Source organism: Ranitomeya imitator, chromosome 4 (assembly GCF_032444005.1).
Source record: "Ranitomeya imitator isolate aRanImi1 chromosome 4, aRanImi1.pri, whole genome shotgun sequence".
NCBI lineage: Eukaryota > Metazoa > Chordata > Amphibia > Anura > Dendrobatidae > Ranitomeya > Ranitomeya imitator.
In genome coordinates, this window is record NC_091285.1 from 395411895 (window position 1) to 395430556 (window position 18662).

General features: G+C 44.6%; 1 protein-coding gene across 1 annotated transcript in view; it reads right to left on the bottom strand.

Moving 5' to 3' along the window:
- Positions 1-18662, bottom strand: part of LOC138674521 (store-operated calcium entry regulator STIMATE-like) — a 123701-nt gene that overhangs the window by 50599 nt on the left and 54440 nt on the right. The window contains exons 7-10 of the mRNA XM_069762347.1: positions 5877-5922; positions 5374-5440; positions 1086-1169; positions 724-849 (exon numbers count right to left, since the gene is read on the bottom strand). Coding sequence (XP_069618448.1) covers positions 724-849; positions 1086-1169; positions 5374-5440; positions 5877-5922 — 323 coding nt within the window. The remainder of the gene's footprint in view (positions 1-723; positions 850-1085; positions 1170-5373; positions 5441-5876; positions 5923-18662) is intronic.

The window sequence follows — 18662 nt, forward strand, 5'->3', positions numbered from 1 at the left end:
TGTTCATTCTGGAAGTCATAATTCGCTGTGAGGGTGGTCAACTAAGCTCTGAGCGATTTCCATTACATCAGATTTAGTAATTTTTTTTCGTTATTCCTTTTCATCCTATGTAACTGTATATAATGTATTGTTTTGTTCCAATTTTGTATCATCTTTGTATATTTTTTATTAACACTGCCTACCTTACCGCATTAAATATATAAAATGGAAGAGCATTGCTCCTCTTGCTCGGTAAATTGCACCCCTGAAGCCATACACTACCTATGACGAGTGTCCAATTGGCCTGTGTAAACGATTGGTGGTGGCGACTAGTAGCTATTTTTGTTCTTGTGGAGTTAGCAGTGACCGTACTGGGGTATGTATATTTATATTCCATGCATTGGAATCCGAGGTGTATATACCATACGCTCACTGAGTTCCCCAATAATTGGCCTAGTAGTGGAATCAGCAGCAGCCTCTTCCATCACTCATCACTCAATTGTATAATTGTCCTCACGATTGAAGGCAGCAGAGTTGAGTTCACTTGACAAACCAATGGCAGCAATGGGATCTAGATGACTCTCCCCGGCAGCTATCTTTGACAACTTGTGGTGGTGGTGGAATTTGCGTGACCACCTTTGGTGCTATCCTTGACACTAATGTTCTCCAATTCAACTGTTAAGTATGGAATGTATATTAATTATACTGTAAGGAGTGAAGTGTCTAAATGAAGTGGGGTCTTACTTGTGTTTCTTCATCAACTACTGATGGTAATCCATCTGCACCTTCACATTTGCGAAGACCATTCTCCACTTTTAATCCTTTGTATTTCTGCATTATTAAACTGTCTACCACCCAAAACATTATAGCCTGAAAAGAAAAAAATAATTAGGAAACAATACTGTTACATGGGCCACTAATATAGTGAAAGTCATTTAATAATTAATGCTTTGTCATGATTCTAACATAAAAGTGTACGTTTACACAATTTCTATGGTAAAATCCTCAATGTTGTCAGCCATTGCGTTTCCCATAGCAAAAAAAGAAAAACAGACATAATATGCTAAAAAAGGATATTCGGTTGGCTTCACAAGAGCCATACTCACATTGACTATAAAAGGCACCACCAGCATAACCAGGACGAGCTTCAACTTGGGATCTGGAATGTAGTCCAGGAGAATTTCCTGAAGCTGCTCACAGAAAAATACAAAGCAAGGGGATATACATTGTACAAACAGGCTTGTCACTTTAGAGGTTTCCCAGCCAGAGATCACACATAGTTACTGAAACGTTAAAGCAAAGAAACAATAACATATTAAACAGTTGAATGGAGAGCAGGAGAGACATTACCAGCAGACAAGCAGGGTCACACACATAACAGAGACATCTGTTATAGATTCTAGTCTGTTTGGGCCAAAGTGGCTTACAAGTAAAAATTTGTGTAATATTCATCTTTCATTATTTCTGTTTATACAGGTAAAACATCACCTAAATTTTGTCTGAAGGTTTCATATAAATGCTACATTAATCCCCATAATGATAATAGCGCTTAACAATTACCTGACATGGTGATTACTCCTGTGATCATTTGTGTTGAAACCTTTTTAGGATTAAAGTCAACCTGGACCAGGTTGTAAAATCATTGAAAAACGTTCTCTCACTTCACACCTTTTTCTTGACCCTTCACCCAATTCTCCACCTTTTGTTCCACTCTGTACTGGAAGACCAGATTCTACACTGGTTATAATAAGTACTGTGAGGCAGTGACCGGTGTCACATGCGAGGGTCGCTATGTGTTCCCCCAGAATGCGCATGGAGGCGTATTGAGGCCGTGGGAGTGCATTGCAGTCACAGGCGTAGCTATGAGTGCAATGCAAAATAAAAGTGTTGGTCTTGGGCAAGCTATTTGTCCAAGGCAGATTTAAGAAACCTGCTGGGTTTTTATTTTTGGAAATGAACTACAGGATGGTAGTAGGGCAGTCCAATTCCTTGGCAGACGGGTTTTCCATGTGGCCAATGGCCACAGGTTCCATGTAAAAACCCCTGAAGCAGAGGGTTGGGTGTGTCTGGGTCAGTTTGGTTTTTGCAAGTGTGCAGAGCAGAAGGCTCTGCAGAGCTCCACCTGTGTGAGGCAACAGAGGGCCAAGTGGAGCCAAAAGGCCAAGGGGGCTGAAAAGCCTGGCACTTACAGCATACACAGCGGTGCAGTCACCCACGGAAACTGGTCTCGGAGGTGGACTAGCGTGTTTATAGGCTGCAATCTGGAGGATATGTTTTCCGGCTGTGATCCGGAGGATATCGTGTGCTGTGTATTTCTGTGACTTGGACATTAAAATACGTTTTGCTTTGAACTTTGCTGAGTCACTGCCTCATTACTGCACAGTTTAAATACCGCTGCACTACAGTAGCAAAGAGGATGAGATGAAGAAAGTGCTGAGCCCCCTTCATTTTATTACCCCATTGCAGACATTTAGCCTGCCTTAAATTATGTATGCCTTGTCTTAAAGGCGTTAGATTCTGGTCAGACAACCCAGACGTCATTGCACTATCAAGTGTCAAAGAGTAGAATTTTATGACAAAATGTTGTATTTTAGATATTTACATGTTCTCCAGCATACTTTGATTAAATAATTTATCTGGCAAAAAAATTTCAGTGAGCTGTTAAGAAATATGGGTTGGACACTGATCTGCATGAGATTTGCCTCCGGAGCTTACTTTAAGTGGAAAAAGACATCGTATCACAGATATGAAGACATCGTTTTATTCAGCTTCCTATGACCTACATGCGTATATAGACAGCTTGGGGGGAGTGTGGTGGGAAGATCTTACCGACAGAGGCCCTTTAATGGATAAATTAATTAAAGAAGTTTTCCCGGCTAAGAAGAAAAGTCCGCAGTCGCTCTTTTGAATTGTGGCACTATGGGATGCTCACACTGTTACGATTCCTTGTGTGGGTGGCCAATGCCATCATCTCACTGTAAGTATGCGATTTGCATTGTTGCGGTCACATACCAAAAGAGATTCTTCTTGGCTTCTCTCTATGCATTACTGAGAAAAACACAGGAGAATGGAGATGGCATGTGACCACAATTATACCAACTGCATACTTGCAGTCACGTGACTGCCCACTTGTAAGTATAATACCAGGGAACGATGACAGTGTGGGCATCGCACGATGCCATGATCCAGCAGTCTGCAATCACAGTGTGATTTCGGTAAATTGTCTTCTCATCCTGGAGCATCCTTTTGTGATTATTGATTTTTATTTTACAGTTGGTCAACCCATTTCTGCTTTGCATAGAATACACAGGATGAAACCATGAAGACAAATTAATATACAGTGGGGCAAAAAAGTATTTAGTCAGTCAGCAATAGTGCTAGTTCCACCACTTAAAAGATGAGAGGCGTCTGTAATTTACATTATAGGTAGGCCTCAACTATGGGAGACAAACTGAGAAAAAAAAATCCAGAAAATCACATTGTCTGTTTTTTTAACATTTTATTTGCATATTATGGTGGAAAATAAGTATTTGGTCAGAAACAAAATTTCATCTCAATACTTTGTAATATATCCTTTGTTGGCAATGACAGAGGTCAAACGTTTTCTGTAAGTCTTCACAAGGTTGCCACACACTGTTGTTGGTATGTTGGCCCATTCCTCCATGCAGATCTCCTCTAGAGCAGTGATGTTTTTGGCTTTTCGCTTGGCAACACGGACTTTCAACTCCCTCCAAAGGTTTTCTATAGGGTTGAGATCTGGAGACTGGCTAGGCCACTCCAGGACCTTGAAATGCTTCTTACGAAGCCACTCCTTCGTTGCCCTGGCGGTGTGCTTTGGATCATTGTCATGTTGAAAGACCCAGCCACGTTTCATCTTCAATGCCCTTGCTGATGGAAGGAGGTTTGCACTCAAAATCTCACGATACATGGCCCCATTCATTCTTTCATGTACCCGGATCAGTCGTCCTGGCCCCTTTGCAGAAAAACAGCCCCAAAGCATGATGTTTCCACCACCATGCTTTACAGTAGGTATGGTGTTTGATGGATGCAACTCAGTATTCTTTTTCCTCCAAACACGACAAGTTGTGTTTCTACCAAACAGTTCCAGTTTGGTTTCATCAGACCATAGGACATTCTCCCAAAACTCCTCTGGATCATCCAAATGCTCTCTAGCAAACTTCAGACGGGCCCGGACATGTACTGGCTTAAGCAGTGGGACACGTCTGGCACTGCAGGATCTGAGTCCATGGTGGCGTAGTGTGTTACTTATGGTAGGCCTTGTTACATTGGTCCCAGCTCTCTGCAGTTCATTCACTAGGTCCCCCCGCGTGATTCTGGGATTTTTGCTCACCGTTCTTGTGATCATTCTGACCCCACGGGGTGGGATTTTGCGTGGAGCCCCAGATCGAGGGAGATTATCAGTGGTCTTGTATGTCTTCCATTTTCTAATTATTGCTCCCACTGTTGATTTCTTCACTCCAAGCTGGTTGGCTATTGCAGATTCAGTCTTCCCAGCCTGGTGCAGGGCTACAATTTTGTTTCTGGTGTGCTTTGACAGCTCTTTGGTCTTCACCATAGTGGAGTTTGGAGTCAGACTGTTTGAGGGTGTGCACAGGTGTCTTTTTATACTGATAAGTTTAAAAAGGTGCCATTACTACAGGTAATGAGTGGAGGAAAGAGGAGACTCTTAAAGAAGAAGTTACAGGTCTGTGAGAGCCAGAAATCTTGATTGTTTGTTTCTGACCAAATACTTATTTTCCACCATAATATGCAAAAAAAATGATAAAAAAACAGACAATGTGATTTTCTGGATTTTTTTTTTCTCAGTTTGTCTCCCATAGTTGAGGTCTACCTATGATGTAAATTACAGACGCCTCTCATCTTTTTAAGTGGTGGAACTTGTACTATTGCTGACTGACTAAATACTTTTTTGCCCCACTGTATATGGAGGAACTGACGTTTCTTCACATCCCCATATTCATTTTATCAGAATTACAATGGCTACCTACGCAGCAGTTAATCCAATTCACTAGAAACAGTACTTTATCATGAAACATAGACAAAATAAGCAATGTTGTCAATGAGAACATGTAAAGGCTAAGAATAATTACCCAGTCTTAAATGATGGTATAAAGGTCTTTAAATACATACATTTACTGACACAATAGGAAAGCAGCCAGTAAAACCACCATTAACGGAAATGATTACCGATGACAAGTGTCAAGATAACTACTTACATATTGTTATGATGAAATCCAGTATGGCATATGTTTCCCTATTCAACGTGCAGAATGAATAAACACAGATTTGTACCAAGAGTGTGTGCCAATCTGAACTACGTATTCAAAAGTACAGCATTCCATCCGGTCTTTACTGATATACACCAGCACCTACCTTTGTCCATCCTGGGATGAGCAGATCAAGGCTTATTATGGTCTTCTCAACAATCATTATTAACAGACTAGATTGTGGCCCGAATCTAACGCATCGGGTATTCTAGAATATGCATGTCCCCGTAGTGTATGGACAATGATGATTCCAGAATTCGCGGCAGACTGTGCCCGACGCTGATTGGTCGAGGCAACCTTTAGGACATCATCGTCGCCATGGCAACCATTATGACATTAACGTCGATACTGTGCCCGTTGCTGATTGGTCGAGGCCGAATCAGAGACGTGGGATGTCTACGTCCTTTATGACATCATCGTCGCTGTGCCCGTAGCTGATTGGTCGAGGCCAGGCGGCCTCGACCAATCAGAGACGCGGGATTTCTACGTCGATGCTGTGCCGGTCTCTGATTGGTCGAGGCCTGGCGGCCTTGACCAATCAGAGACGCAGGATTTCCAGGACAGACAGACAGACAGACAGAAAAACCCTTAGGCAATTATATATATAGATAAAGGCTACATTGGCCTAGCCATGCACCTGCCTGTGGAGGGTCTCCTGAAAATGACATATGCTGGATCAATGGATAATAGGCATACAGGATTACCATATGTGACGCCCAGGAGACCGGGATACCCAGCACCGGACCAATGGAGTCTGTCTCTTGAGGGAGATGTCACGGGTGGCTTGACCCGGTGCTGTGGCCTCAGGCAATGCACAGTGTAAGGGGTATCATGAGGGGACAGGCACTTACTTGATCAGCAGCAGGTTCTCCCAGCGGTGACGATCCTGATCCTGGATAGATGGCTATTGTCCAAATGAAAGACTGAGGCACTGAAACGTTTAACCAGTTTACTTTAACATAAAAGGATTTACAACCAGTCCTGTCACCGGAGTCTGTATGGGAACTCTGAGTTACTTTGACCCTGCCGGGGTCTTCGCCTCTTATTGTGCGCAATTTCTGTGTGGCCCTGCTGCTGTATGTGAACTGGCTGCCGGCCCAATCTGTCCCCTTCGGGTCCTGGTTCGACGGGCAACCCGAGTCCTTTTATCGGTTTACCCCCTCTGGGAGTACCGCTGAACTCTGTGTCTGTTGCTGCGTCCGGCCCTAGTGAAGCTGATATCACCTCACGTTTTTCCGGTTGCTGTATTATATATAATGAATACAGCCACGGATCCGGTATCCGTCTTTGCGCCTGTTCTGGGTAGTGATTAATGCTACCCGGTTCTCACAATGTCCTTTTTCTCTATCCCTCTTCTTCTCAGGCTGGTGATTTAGGCCTGGTAACAGTCACAGGGCTGTTAGAGATTCAACTGTATGACCTCTCACTTTCAGCTCCTTAGCCCAACTGCCAGTTCTTCTCTCAGACCAGAATGGATCAAGGGGAGTCTCTGGAGCTCCCCCTTCTGGCCGGAGGTGGTAGTGCAGTCTTGCTATTTTAGTATTTGCATTTACTGTCAGTAACTATTTTTGTGGCAAATACCCCTAGGGGTGCCACATTCCCCCTTAGTTAAGAACAGTACTCCGGGACTGTGGGACAATAACATTTTGAAATAACAATTAATATGTACAGAGTCTTAAAAATGAAAAGTTACAAAAACCACTCAAGGAAACAAAAATATAGTTCTGTAAAAAGTCACTTCAAATAGCGTCCATTAATACAGTTCTATCCTTGAAGGTATTAGGAAAGGCACTGTACTTAGTGTCCAGGAATTTAGTTCCATTTTTCCAACGGAGTTATCAATATAAAGTCTAAAGAAAGTTCAAAAAGAGCAAAAAGCAAAGTTCAAAAAGCAGTCTTTCCGGAGCTTTGATTTAGTGCCTCCGGGCTGATAAAAAGTTCAAGAATATGCAAGAAGTTCATACAGACAAGTCTCTGTAGGCACTGGGCTTAAACGTTGCAGACTGATAACAATGACTATACTACATTTTCTGTTTAACTATAGACGGCATAACATATATACAATTCACATTATGAGCTTTATAGTTGGTAATCTGCATACCTGGCCGGTAATTGACCCTGGGTACTACGCTGTGATCTACGTAATAGCGGTGTCTCTTCATGTGGTGTACTACTGTCTACTGCGGATGTAGTATCTGCCCGCTCTGCTAAAGATAATTCCACGACTATGGAGTTGGCAAGTCCACCGTGAATGGGATTACTCTGACCAGGAATCTGTTCTTCCTGGCCTGGAACCTCCTGTAGTACGGGGTCAGCCTCTTCCTGTCTTGGGACTTCTGGTATTGGGTTTGGTGTTGGGTAAAAGGCCACCATGGGAACCACTACTGCACCATGGTATGTTAGTAGGGTTTTGGGAAAGTCTCCTATACAGGTGTGATACACTTCCTCTTCTTTTTCCTTTACTGGTTGAACCTGTATGGGTTGAATAACTTCTGGTTCTGGCTGGACAACGTCTGGCTCTTTCAATGCTTCCGGACATAATTTAAGATTGTCTCTTGACACTAGTACAGATGTTAAGCCTCCGTTTTTGCTAATGAGACACATTTTAGGATTATCCACTCTTGTTGGTAAAACTGTGTAGGGTACGGCTTCCCACTGATTGTCCAGTTTATTGGTTCGACGATTTCTCTTGAGCACTTGGTCACCCGGTCTTAATGGGGTCGCTAGAGCATTCTGGTTGAAAGTTCGCTCTTGTCTTTCTCTAGTTTGCTGAAGGCTTCTTTCCACACTCTCTTGCACTTGGCGATACTGTTTTTGCCGTATGATATCCCAATTGGAGTCTTGGACTTCTGCGTCTGGTTTCAGAATTCCCATTTCTAGATCGATTGGTAATTGGCCGGGTCTTGCACGCATAAGGTAAGCTGGGGTGCAATTGGTGGAACTCACCGGGACATGATTATACAGATCCACCAAGTCAGGCAATTTCTCTGGCCATTGATTCCTTTCTGCCTCAGGTAAAGTCTTTAGTAGTTCTATTACAATATGGTTCATCTTCTCGCATAAGCCGTTTGTTTGTGGATGATAGGCCGTCGTCCGGATCTTTTTGCAACCATACATATTACAGAATTATCTGAAGATCTCTGATTCAAAGGCTGTACCTTGGTCGGTGAGAACCTGTTCCGGATATCCATGGGGTCTACAAAAGTACGTTTGGAATGCTTTGGCTGCTGTTTTTGCTGTCAGATCTTTTACGGGTACTACTACCAAGAAGCGTGAATAATGGTCCACGATGGTCAAGGCATAGACATAGCCAGACCGGCTTGGTGTCAACTTCACGTGGTCAATGGCTACAAGTTCAAGTGGTTGTTTGGTGATTATGGGCTGCAGTGGTGCTCTTTGGTTCTTTTGATCGTTTCTTCTGAGGTTGCATGGGCCACAATTTCTGCACCACTGTTCGATTGATTTTCTCATCCCGACCCAATAAAATCTTTCTCTTAGAAGTACTTCTAACTTTTTCCAACCGAAGTGACCAGCACCATTATGGTAAGCTTCGAGGACCATCTTCACATCTTGTTTAGGCACAATAATCTGCCAAACCAATTCATGTGTTTTCGGATTGGTGTATCTTCTACAGAGCTTCCCTTGATACAGGAACATTTTGCCTCTCTCTTTCCAGAGTTGATGCGTCTCTTCTGGGGCATCCTCATCGGGATATGCACTTTGCTCAGTCAACAGTTCCTTCACCAACTTCACAGCCGGATTGCTGTCTTGGGTGTCAGCCCATCTATGGTGTGCTAACGGATTAAAATTCACCTCTTGTTGTTTCTGATAGGTACTTGACTGATGATGTTTTGCCTTGGGACGATGGAAGGCTGGTAGTTCAATTTCTTCAAGCTCCCCCGTTTCCTCTTCTACATCTCTCAAGTGTGGCATCCGGGATAGGGCATCGGCATTTCCATTCTTGCGACCTGCTCGATACTTGATTATGAAGTTGTAATTAGATAACCGGGCTATCCATCGCTGTTCTAACGCACCTAATTTGGCTGTGTCCAGGTGGGTCAGCGGATTGTTGTCAGTATAGACAATAAATTCTGCAGCGGCCAGATAGTGTTTGAAACGCTCCGTCACAGCCCAAACTACTGCCAGTAGTTCCAATTTGAAGGAGCTGTAATTTTCTGAATTTCTTTCAGTAGGCCGGAGCTTTCTACTTGCAAAGGCGATGACTTTCTCCCGACCTTCTTGCTTTTGTGACAGCACCGCTCCTAGTCCCACATTACTGGCATCGGTGTAGAGGATGAAAGGTTGATGGTAATCTGGGTATGCCAGAACCTCTTCTCCGGTTAGTGCCTTCTTTAGTTGTTCAAAGGAGTCTTCCCTTTTGTCGTTCCACTGAAAAGGAGGGTTTCGGTTTGAAGGTTTCTTCGTCTGCCCTACCAAGGTGTCTTGCAAGGGTGCTGCCAACTTGGTAAATCCTTTTATAAATCTGCGATAGTAACCCACCAATCCCAGGGATTGTCTCACTTCTTTTGCGCTGGTAGGTCTTGGCCAATCCCTTATGGCGCTTATTTTCTCGGGATCTGGTGCTACTCCCTCCGAACTCACGATGTGTCCCAGGTACTGTACCTTTGGCTTGAGAAGGTGACATTTGGATGGCTTGACTTTCATGCCATACCTGGATAAGGCTTCGAACACTTCTGCCAGGTCTATTAAGTGTTGTTCGTAAGTCTTTGAGTAGACGATCACATCATCTAGGTACAGGAGGACGGTCTCGAAGTTCTTGTGTCCGAGGCAGCATTCCATCAGCCGCTGGAAGGTACTGGATGCGTTGCAGAGTCCGAACGGCATGCGATTAAATTCACATAGACCCATTGGTGTGGTGAATGCCGTCTTTTCCTTATCTCTCTCAGCCACAGGGACTTGCCAATACCCACTTGTTAAGTCTAAGGTGGAAAAATAATTAGCAGATTTCAAAGCAGTTAAGGACTCTTCTATCCTAGGCAAGGGGTAGGCGTCTTTATGGGTGATGTTATTAATCTTCCGGTAGTCTACGCACATTCTCATGGTTCCGTCCTTTTTTTTGACAATCACTAGAGGGGCCGCCCAGGGGCTACAGCTGTCTCTTATTACCCCGGCCTGTTTCATTTCCCTCAGCATATCTTTTGCACATTGATAGTGAGCGGGCGGTATGGGTCTATATCTTTCTTTTATTGTGGGATGGTCACCTGTGGGGATTGTGTGTTCTACCCCTTCTATCCGTCCGAAGTCCAATGGGTGTTTACTGAAGACTTGTTCATATTCCGTCACTAGCCTATACACCCCTTGTTTTTGATGGGTAGGTGTTGAATTTATGCCCACGTGTAGCTGTTGGCACCAATCCTCCATTTCTCCATCTGAGCCATTGCCTTCCACCTGACAGGTTGGTTCTAAGGGCTCAATGGTTGTGATGGCATTGTTGTCAACAGTATATAGCTTTGCCATTGTAGCATACCTTGGCAAAGTGACCTCTTCCTCTCCACAGTTCAAATGTCGTACCGGCACTCGTCCCCGGTGTACCTCGACTATCCCTCGTGCTGTGAGTATAGTGGGCCTGCTGTCGGTGTACACTGGTTCTATTAAGGCTTGATAATCTCGTCCCTTAGTACCAATGGCTGCTCTACACCATACCAGCATTTCTGTTTTTGGTGGGATTACAATAGGCGTTGGATCACTTACCCTCACACTGCCGATTTCTCCACCTGCAACTTCTACCTGTTGCCTTAACATCAATACTTTTATTTCCCTCCGGAGAACTCTCTGCTGGCAGGATTGGGCAGTTTCAGCAATTTGCTGTAAGACAGAAATGACTTCGGAAAAGCAGTTCTCTAACACATTCATTCCTATCAATACAGTTGGTTCACAGTTCCGCCGGTCAACATCAACAACAATTATACCCTGTTTCTTCAGTTCTACTTTACAATCTTTATGGTCATCTCCCTGAATCCTAGTTTCGGTACCAACTTACCATTACTGGCCCATATATCTAGTTCAACATCAGAGGGCCCTTTATCAATATCTGCATCAGCCCAGTACCTCTTATAAAGGATATACGGTATAGATGAAATCTGGGAACCTGTGTCCAGCAAAGCGTTGAGGGGAATTCCGTCCAGCACGATAGGGATAATGGGTCGTCCTCCGATGTACCTGTCGTGCCAGGGTGTTGGGCCTTGAAAGTTCATTCCTGCGAAGCGGCCCGCATTCCCAGGGGATTCCCGCTTAAATCACAATCTCGTGCAAAGTGGCCCGGCTGCTGGCAACGGCGACAAATGGGCTGTCCATCCGGTTGGTAGCGGTCGCAGGGTCGTCCTCTCCATGTCGGGTATCTCCGGGGTCTCATCCATGGAACATCCTCTCTACAGTTTGCCAACTCCATCTTGTGTCCTCTCATCTCCTGCATGGTTTTAGCCATTGAAGCAACAACATCAGCTAAAGAGTCAAGCTTTTGTTGAAGAGCCTCATTAGTACTGGGCCCCAGGGGCTTAGCAATGGCCCCAGACATAGCTGATGTCACTGGCACTCCCTGTTGTTGAGGTGCCTCTGCCATGGGTTGCGCAGGATCCTGATCCCGAGGTGCCTCTGCCAGCTGGAGACGTATAGCGCTCTCCTTTAATTGGGCAAATGTCAATTCAGGGTTCTTAAAAACAAGCATGCTCACATGCCCCCGGTGAGAAGGGGTGTAGAGTCCCTCAATAAATTGATCTCTTAGCAGTTTATCCGCTCCGGTGTTAAAAATGGGTTCAGCCAGTGTAAGTGATTTAAGGGCTTCCTGCAGGTTTAAGGCAAAGTCTCTCACGCCCTCATTAGCTTTTTGTTTGCAATTAAAGAATCGTATTTTAGCTTTGCTGCTGGCCGTGGTTTCAAATGTAGCTTTTAATCCAGCAAATATGCGTTCAACAGTGCCTTTTAGATCAGCTGCCCATGCTGTGACTTCTCGCTTAGCATGGCCACTTAACTGCATCATCAGGAGACTAACACGCTGAACTTCACCCACAGGGAACATGTCAAAATGGGCCAGCATCTTTTCTCTGAAATCGTCAAGGGTATTAGGCTCACCTTCATACATTGGAAGCCATGGGCCACCCGGGGTATATGGCATCAGCACCGGCATGATGGGCGCCACTCCTTGCACCGCTGCGCTGCCGGACTCTCTATCGACACTCTGTCTTTCAGCTGCATTAGCGTTGCCGGGTGCTGCGGCGTCTCCGTGCTGCGACATACTGTGCCCCCTTAGTTAATCCGGACCCTTCCGGTCCTCCGCTTCCATCGGGATAGTGTAGATTCATTCCGCTGTGCAGCAGGATCGATTTTCCCCTTGCTCTGATGTCAGAGCGCTCAGCTTGGTGCCGCCCACAATGACACGCCCCCTGCTGCTCCCACCCACCGCGCTCTGTAATGGCGGATTCTGAAGTTTTTCAGTTAGACTGGGGCTCAGGTGATGGCGTAGCTCAATTAACAGTCTCGTGCCTAACGGTTATGAAGTGATTACCTCAGGGGATGGCGGCCATCTTTACTCCATTATAACCAATGGGGAAAAGTCACTTTCAATAGTTTTCAATGGGGAATGGATTTTTCTTTAGTAAAGTCAATTTTCAAGATTTTTTCATCCCAGTTTTCACAGTTTTGGGCTCCAATCACGGCACACAATACCCGGTATACGGGCTGGCTAGATCCTGTTCGTGACGCCAATTGTGACGCCCAGGAGACCGGGATACCCAGCACCGGACCAATGGAGTCTGTCTCTTGAGGGAGATGTCACGGGTGGCTTGACCCGGTGCTGTGGCCTCAGGCAATGCACAGTGTAAGGGGTATCATGAGGGGACAGGCACTTACTTGATCAGCAGCAGGTTCTCCCAGCGGTGACGATCCTGATCCTGGATAGATGGCTATTGTCCAAATGAAAGACTGAGGCACTGAAACGTTTAACCAGTTTACTTTAACATAAAAGGATTTACAACCAGTCCTGTCACCGGAGTCTGTATGGGAACTCTGAGTTACTTTGACCCTGCCGGGGTCTTCGCCTCTTATTGTGCGCAATTTCTGTGTGGCCCTGCTGCTGTATGTGAACTGGCTGCCGGCCCAATCTGTCCCCTTCGGGTCCTGGTTCGACGGGCAACCCGAGTCCTTTTATCGGTTTACCCCCTCTGGGAGTACCGCTGAACTCTGTGTCTGTTGCTGCGTCCGGCCCTAGTGAAGCTGATATCACCTCACGTTTTTCCGGTTGCTGTATTATATATAATGAATACAGCCACGGATCCGGTATCCGTCTTTGCGCCTGTTCTGGGTAGTGATTAATGCTACCCGGTTCTCACAATGTCCTTCTTCTCTATCCCTCTTCTCCTCAGGCCGGTGATTTAGGCCTGGTAACAGTCACAGGGCTGTTAGAGATTCAACTGTATGACCTCTCACTATCAGCTCCTTGGCCCAACTGCCAGTTCTTCTCTCAGACCAGAATGGATCAAGGGGAGTCTCTGGAGCTCCCCCTTCTGGCCGGAGGTGGTAGTGCAGTCTTGCTATTTTAGTATTTGCATTTACTGTCAGTAACTATTTTTGTGGCAAATACCCCTAGGGGTGCCACACCATACATAGTCACTAGATATTTGCAGCAAAAGATCAGTGCCGGTTGTACCCGCCAAGAAAAGAGCCATAGACTTCTTATCTCGTTCTTCATAAATATCTGTCCCAAACGAAGCAGACACAAACTAGATTCACATCAGATGTTTGATCCATAGTATTGAAATAATGCCTTATTTGGAGCATTCTTAAAGTCTTTAATTGGTGTTCATTAATTGGTGTTTAATTGTTCCCAATTATCGTTCTGTATAAACATGCCACCAATCACTTATAGAACGAGCAAAACACTCTTTTGTCAGGTGACTGCATCACTTATTCCAGCATAAAAATCATTGTTCTCGGCAGCAAATTACCCCTTGTAAACAGTGGCTGTGCTGCCGACAACATGATGCGGGACAGATCAGTCGCATTCGTGATCACTCTTCCCATACAGATTTTGGGGGCTTATGTGAATGCGTCAAGAAACAACCTTGATAACCTTTTTATAGTCAATGAGTACTCAATAATCTCTGAAATCAGCCTATATAAGAGGGTCTTTATTAAAGGTTGGATTTGCCTTTGAGTTACATGGCAAAAATTATTTTCAAGTTGTAAAAGGAGTTAGTAAATACATTAATTTTATGAATACCTATCTATAACAAGAGAAATGTTGTATTTATCCTTGACTTACCGGCTTTCAGATTGACATGAGAATTACATTATTTTGCATGAAATGTAGTTTTTATCAACAATAGAAATAACTTATTGCAGGCCTAGCCAATAATTGTATTACAGAGACATTTTTGTAAAGGGGTCCTTTTTTAAACTGTAAATTTAGTGCAGTTATGTTCTAAACAGATGGAAAAATCTACAAATTTTGGGCGGAGAAGGGAGAACAACTACTTCAATTATCTGAGAATTTGTAATATTTGTGGTAAAGATGGGAAAAACAAAGGACACTACACTCATCTGCTTGGCCCTTCCTTTAGCTAAACAATCATTTGTACTTTTTTCTACAGACAGTGTAACATAGGAAGAGATGTTTGAAAGTTCACGTATTCTATTTATTTTCCCATGGTTATGTCCATGTACACAAAAAAGTTTCCAAAATCACCGTGTCTGCGAATTGAGATACTGATTTGGCTTTTATCCTAAGTCAGATTGCACGACTCGTTAAAGGGTTGATTGTGACTTGTAGGATCGCTACTTCCAACAGGTGGCGCTATAGAGTTTAACCCCTTTCTGCCATCAGACGTACTTTTCCGTCCATGTGGGGTGGGCTTTACTTCCCACGGACGGAATAGTACGTCATAGGCGATCGGCCGCGCTCACGGGGGGAGCGCGGCCGATCGCGGCCGGGTGTCAGCTGCTTATCGCAGCTGACATCCGGCACTATGTGTCAGGAGCGGTCACGGACCGCCCCGGCACATTAACCCCCGGCACACCGCGATCAAACATGATCGCGATGTGCCGGCGGTGCAGGGAAGCTTCCCGCAGGGAGGGGGCTCCCTGCGGGCTTCCCTGAGACCCCCGCAGCAACGCGATGTGATCGCGTTGCTCCGGGGGTCTCTCACCTCCTCCCTGCAGAAAGTCCCGGATCCAAGATGGCCGCGGATCCGGGTCCTGCAGGGAGGGAGGTGCCTTACCAAGTGCCTGCTCAGAGCAGGCACTTGGTAACGCTGCAGCGCTGTTTGACAGATAGGTGATCTGTCAGAGTGCTGTGCAAACTGGCAGATCACCGATCTGTATTGTCCCCCCCTGGGACAAAGTAAAAAAGTTAAAAAAAAATTTTACAAGTGTGTAAAAAAAAGAAAAAAAAATCCTAAATAATGAAAAAAAAAAAAAATATTATTCCCATAAATACATTTCTTTATCTAAATAAAAAAAAAAAAAAAACAATAAAAGTACACATATTTAGTATCGCCGCGTCCGTAACGACCCGACCTATAAAACTGGCCCACTAGTTAACCCCTTCAGTAAACACCGTAAGAAAAAAAAAAAAAAACGAGGCAAAAAACAACGCTTTATTATCATACCGCCGAACAAAAAGTGGAATAACACGCGATCAAAAAGACAGATATAAATAACCATGGTACTGCTAAAAGTGTCATCTTGTCCCGCAAAAAATGAGCCACCATACAGCATCATCAGCAAAAAAATAAAAAAGTTATAGTCCTCAGAATAAAGCGATGCAAAAATAATTATTTTTTCTATAAAATAGTTTTTATCGTATAAAAGCGCCAAAACATAAATAAAATGATATAAATGAGGTGTCGCTGTAATCGTACTGACCCGAAGAATAAAACTGCTTTATCAATTTTACCAAACGCGGAACGGTATAAACGCCTCCCCCAAAAGAAATTCATGAATAGCTGGTTTTTGCTAATTCTGCCTCACAAAAATCGGAATAAAAAGCGATCAAAAAATGTCACTTGCCCGAAAATGTTACCAATAAAAACGTCAACTCGTCCCGCAAAAAACAAGACCTCACATGACTCTGTGGACTCAAATATGGAAAAATTATAGCTCTCAAAATGTGGTAACGCAAAAAATATTTTTTGCAATAAAAAGCGTCTTTCAGTGAGTAAAAAATCCGCTAAATAACCCGCTATAAAAGTAAATCAAACCCCCCTTCACTACCCCCTTAGTTAGGGAAAAATAAAAAAAAATTAAAAAATGTATTTATTTCCATTTTCCCATTAGGGTTAGGGCTAGGGCTAGGGTTAGGGCTAGGGTTAGGGCTAGGGTTAGGGTTAGGGCTAGGGTTAGGGCTAAGGATAGGGTTAGGGCTAGGGTTAGGGCTAGGGTTAGGGTTAGGGCTAGGGTTAGGGCTAGGGGTAGGGTTAGGGTTAGGGCTAGGGTTAGGTCTAGGGTTAGGGTTAGGGCTAGGGTTAGGACTAGGGCTAGGGTTAGGGCTAGGGTTAGGGCTAGGGTTAAGGCTACAGTTAGGGTTAAGGCTACATTTAGGGTTAAGGCTACAGTTAGGGTTAAGGCTACAGTTAGGGTTAAGGCTACAGTTAGGGTTGGGGCTACAGTTAGGGTTAGGGTTTGGATTACATTTGCGGTTGGGATTAGGATTAGGGGTGTGTCTGGGTTAGAGGTGTGGTTAGGGTTACCGTTGGAATTAGGGTTAGGGGTGTGTTTGGATTAGGGTTTCAGTTATAATTGGGGGGTTTCCACTGTTTAGACACATCAGGGGCTCTCCAAACGCGACATGGCGTCCGAACTCAATTCCAGCCAATTCTGCGTTGAAAAAGTAAAACAGTGCTCCTTCCCTTCCGAGCTCTCCCGTGTGCCCAAACAGGAGTTTACCCCAACATATGGGGTATCAGCGTACTCAGGACAAATTGGACAACAACTTTTGGGGTCCAATTTCTCCTGTTACCCTTGGGAAAATACAAAACTGGGGGCTAAAAAATAAGTTTTGTGGGGAAAAAAAAGATTTTTTAATTTTCACGGCTCTGCGTTATAAACTGTAGTGAAACACTTGGGGGCTCAAAGTTCTCAAAACACACCTAGATAAGTTCCTTTGGGGGTCTAGTTTCCAATATGGGGTCACTTGTGGGGGGTTTCTACTGTTTACGTACATTAGGGGCTCTGCAAACGCAATGTGACACCTGCAGACCATTCCATCTAAGTCTGTATTTCAAATGGCGCTCCTTCCCTTCCGAGCCTTCCCATGCGCCCAAACAGTGGTTCCCCCCACATATGGGGTATCAGCGCACTCAGGACAAATTGCACAACAAATTTTGGGGTCCAATTTCTCCTGTTACCCTCGAGAAAATACAAAACTGGGGGCTAAAAAATAATTTTGGGGGGAATTTTTTTTTTATTTTCACGGCTCTGCGTTAGAAACTGTAGTGAAACACTTAGGGGCTCAAAGTTCTCACAACACATCTAGATAAGTTCCTTTGGGGGTCTAGTTTCCAATATGGGGTCACTTGTGGGGGGTTTCTACTGTTTAGGTACATTAGGGGCTCTGCAAATGCAATGTGACGCCTGCAGACCATTCCATCTAAGTCTGTATTTCAAATGGCGCTCCTTCCCTTCCGAGCCTTCCCATGCGCCCAAACGGTGGTTCCCTGTTATGGCTGGCAATCAGGCAACACAGCGTGCAGTAATCAGCGCACATACAGAGATCTGGCAATAACCAAAAACAATAGGACGAGCTCTGAGACGTGGAATCTCTGTAGACTGCAGTACCTGATCTATCCTCACACAACTATAAGCAGCAGTGGATTGCGCCTATCACTACCTATGCAACTCGACACTGCCTGAGGAGCTGACTAGCCTGAAGATAGAAATACAAGCCTGACTTACCTCAGAGAAATACCCCAAAGGAATAGGCAGCCCCCCACATATAATGACTGTTAGCAAGATGAAAAGACAAACGTAGGAATGAAATAGATTCAGCAAAGTGAGGCCCGATATTCTAGACAGAGCGAGGATAGCAAAGAGAACTATGCAGTCTACAAAAAACCCTAAAACGAAAACCACGCAAAGGGGCAAAAAGACCCACCGTGCCGAACTAACAGCACGGCGGTGCACTCCTTTGCTTCTCAGAGCTTCCAGCAAAAGTTAATAGCAAGCTGGACAGAAAAAACAGAAAACAAACTAGAAGCACTTATCTAGCAGAGCAGCAGGCCCAAGGAAAGATGCAGTAGCTCAGATCCAACACTGGAACATTGACAAGGAGCAAGGAAGACAGACTCAGGTGGAGCTAAATAGCAAGGCAGCCAACGAGCTCACCAAAACACCTGAGGGAGGAAGCCCAGAGACTGCAATACCACTTGTGACCACAGAAGTGAA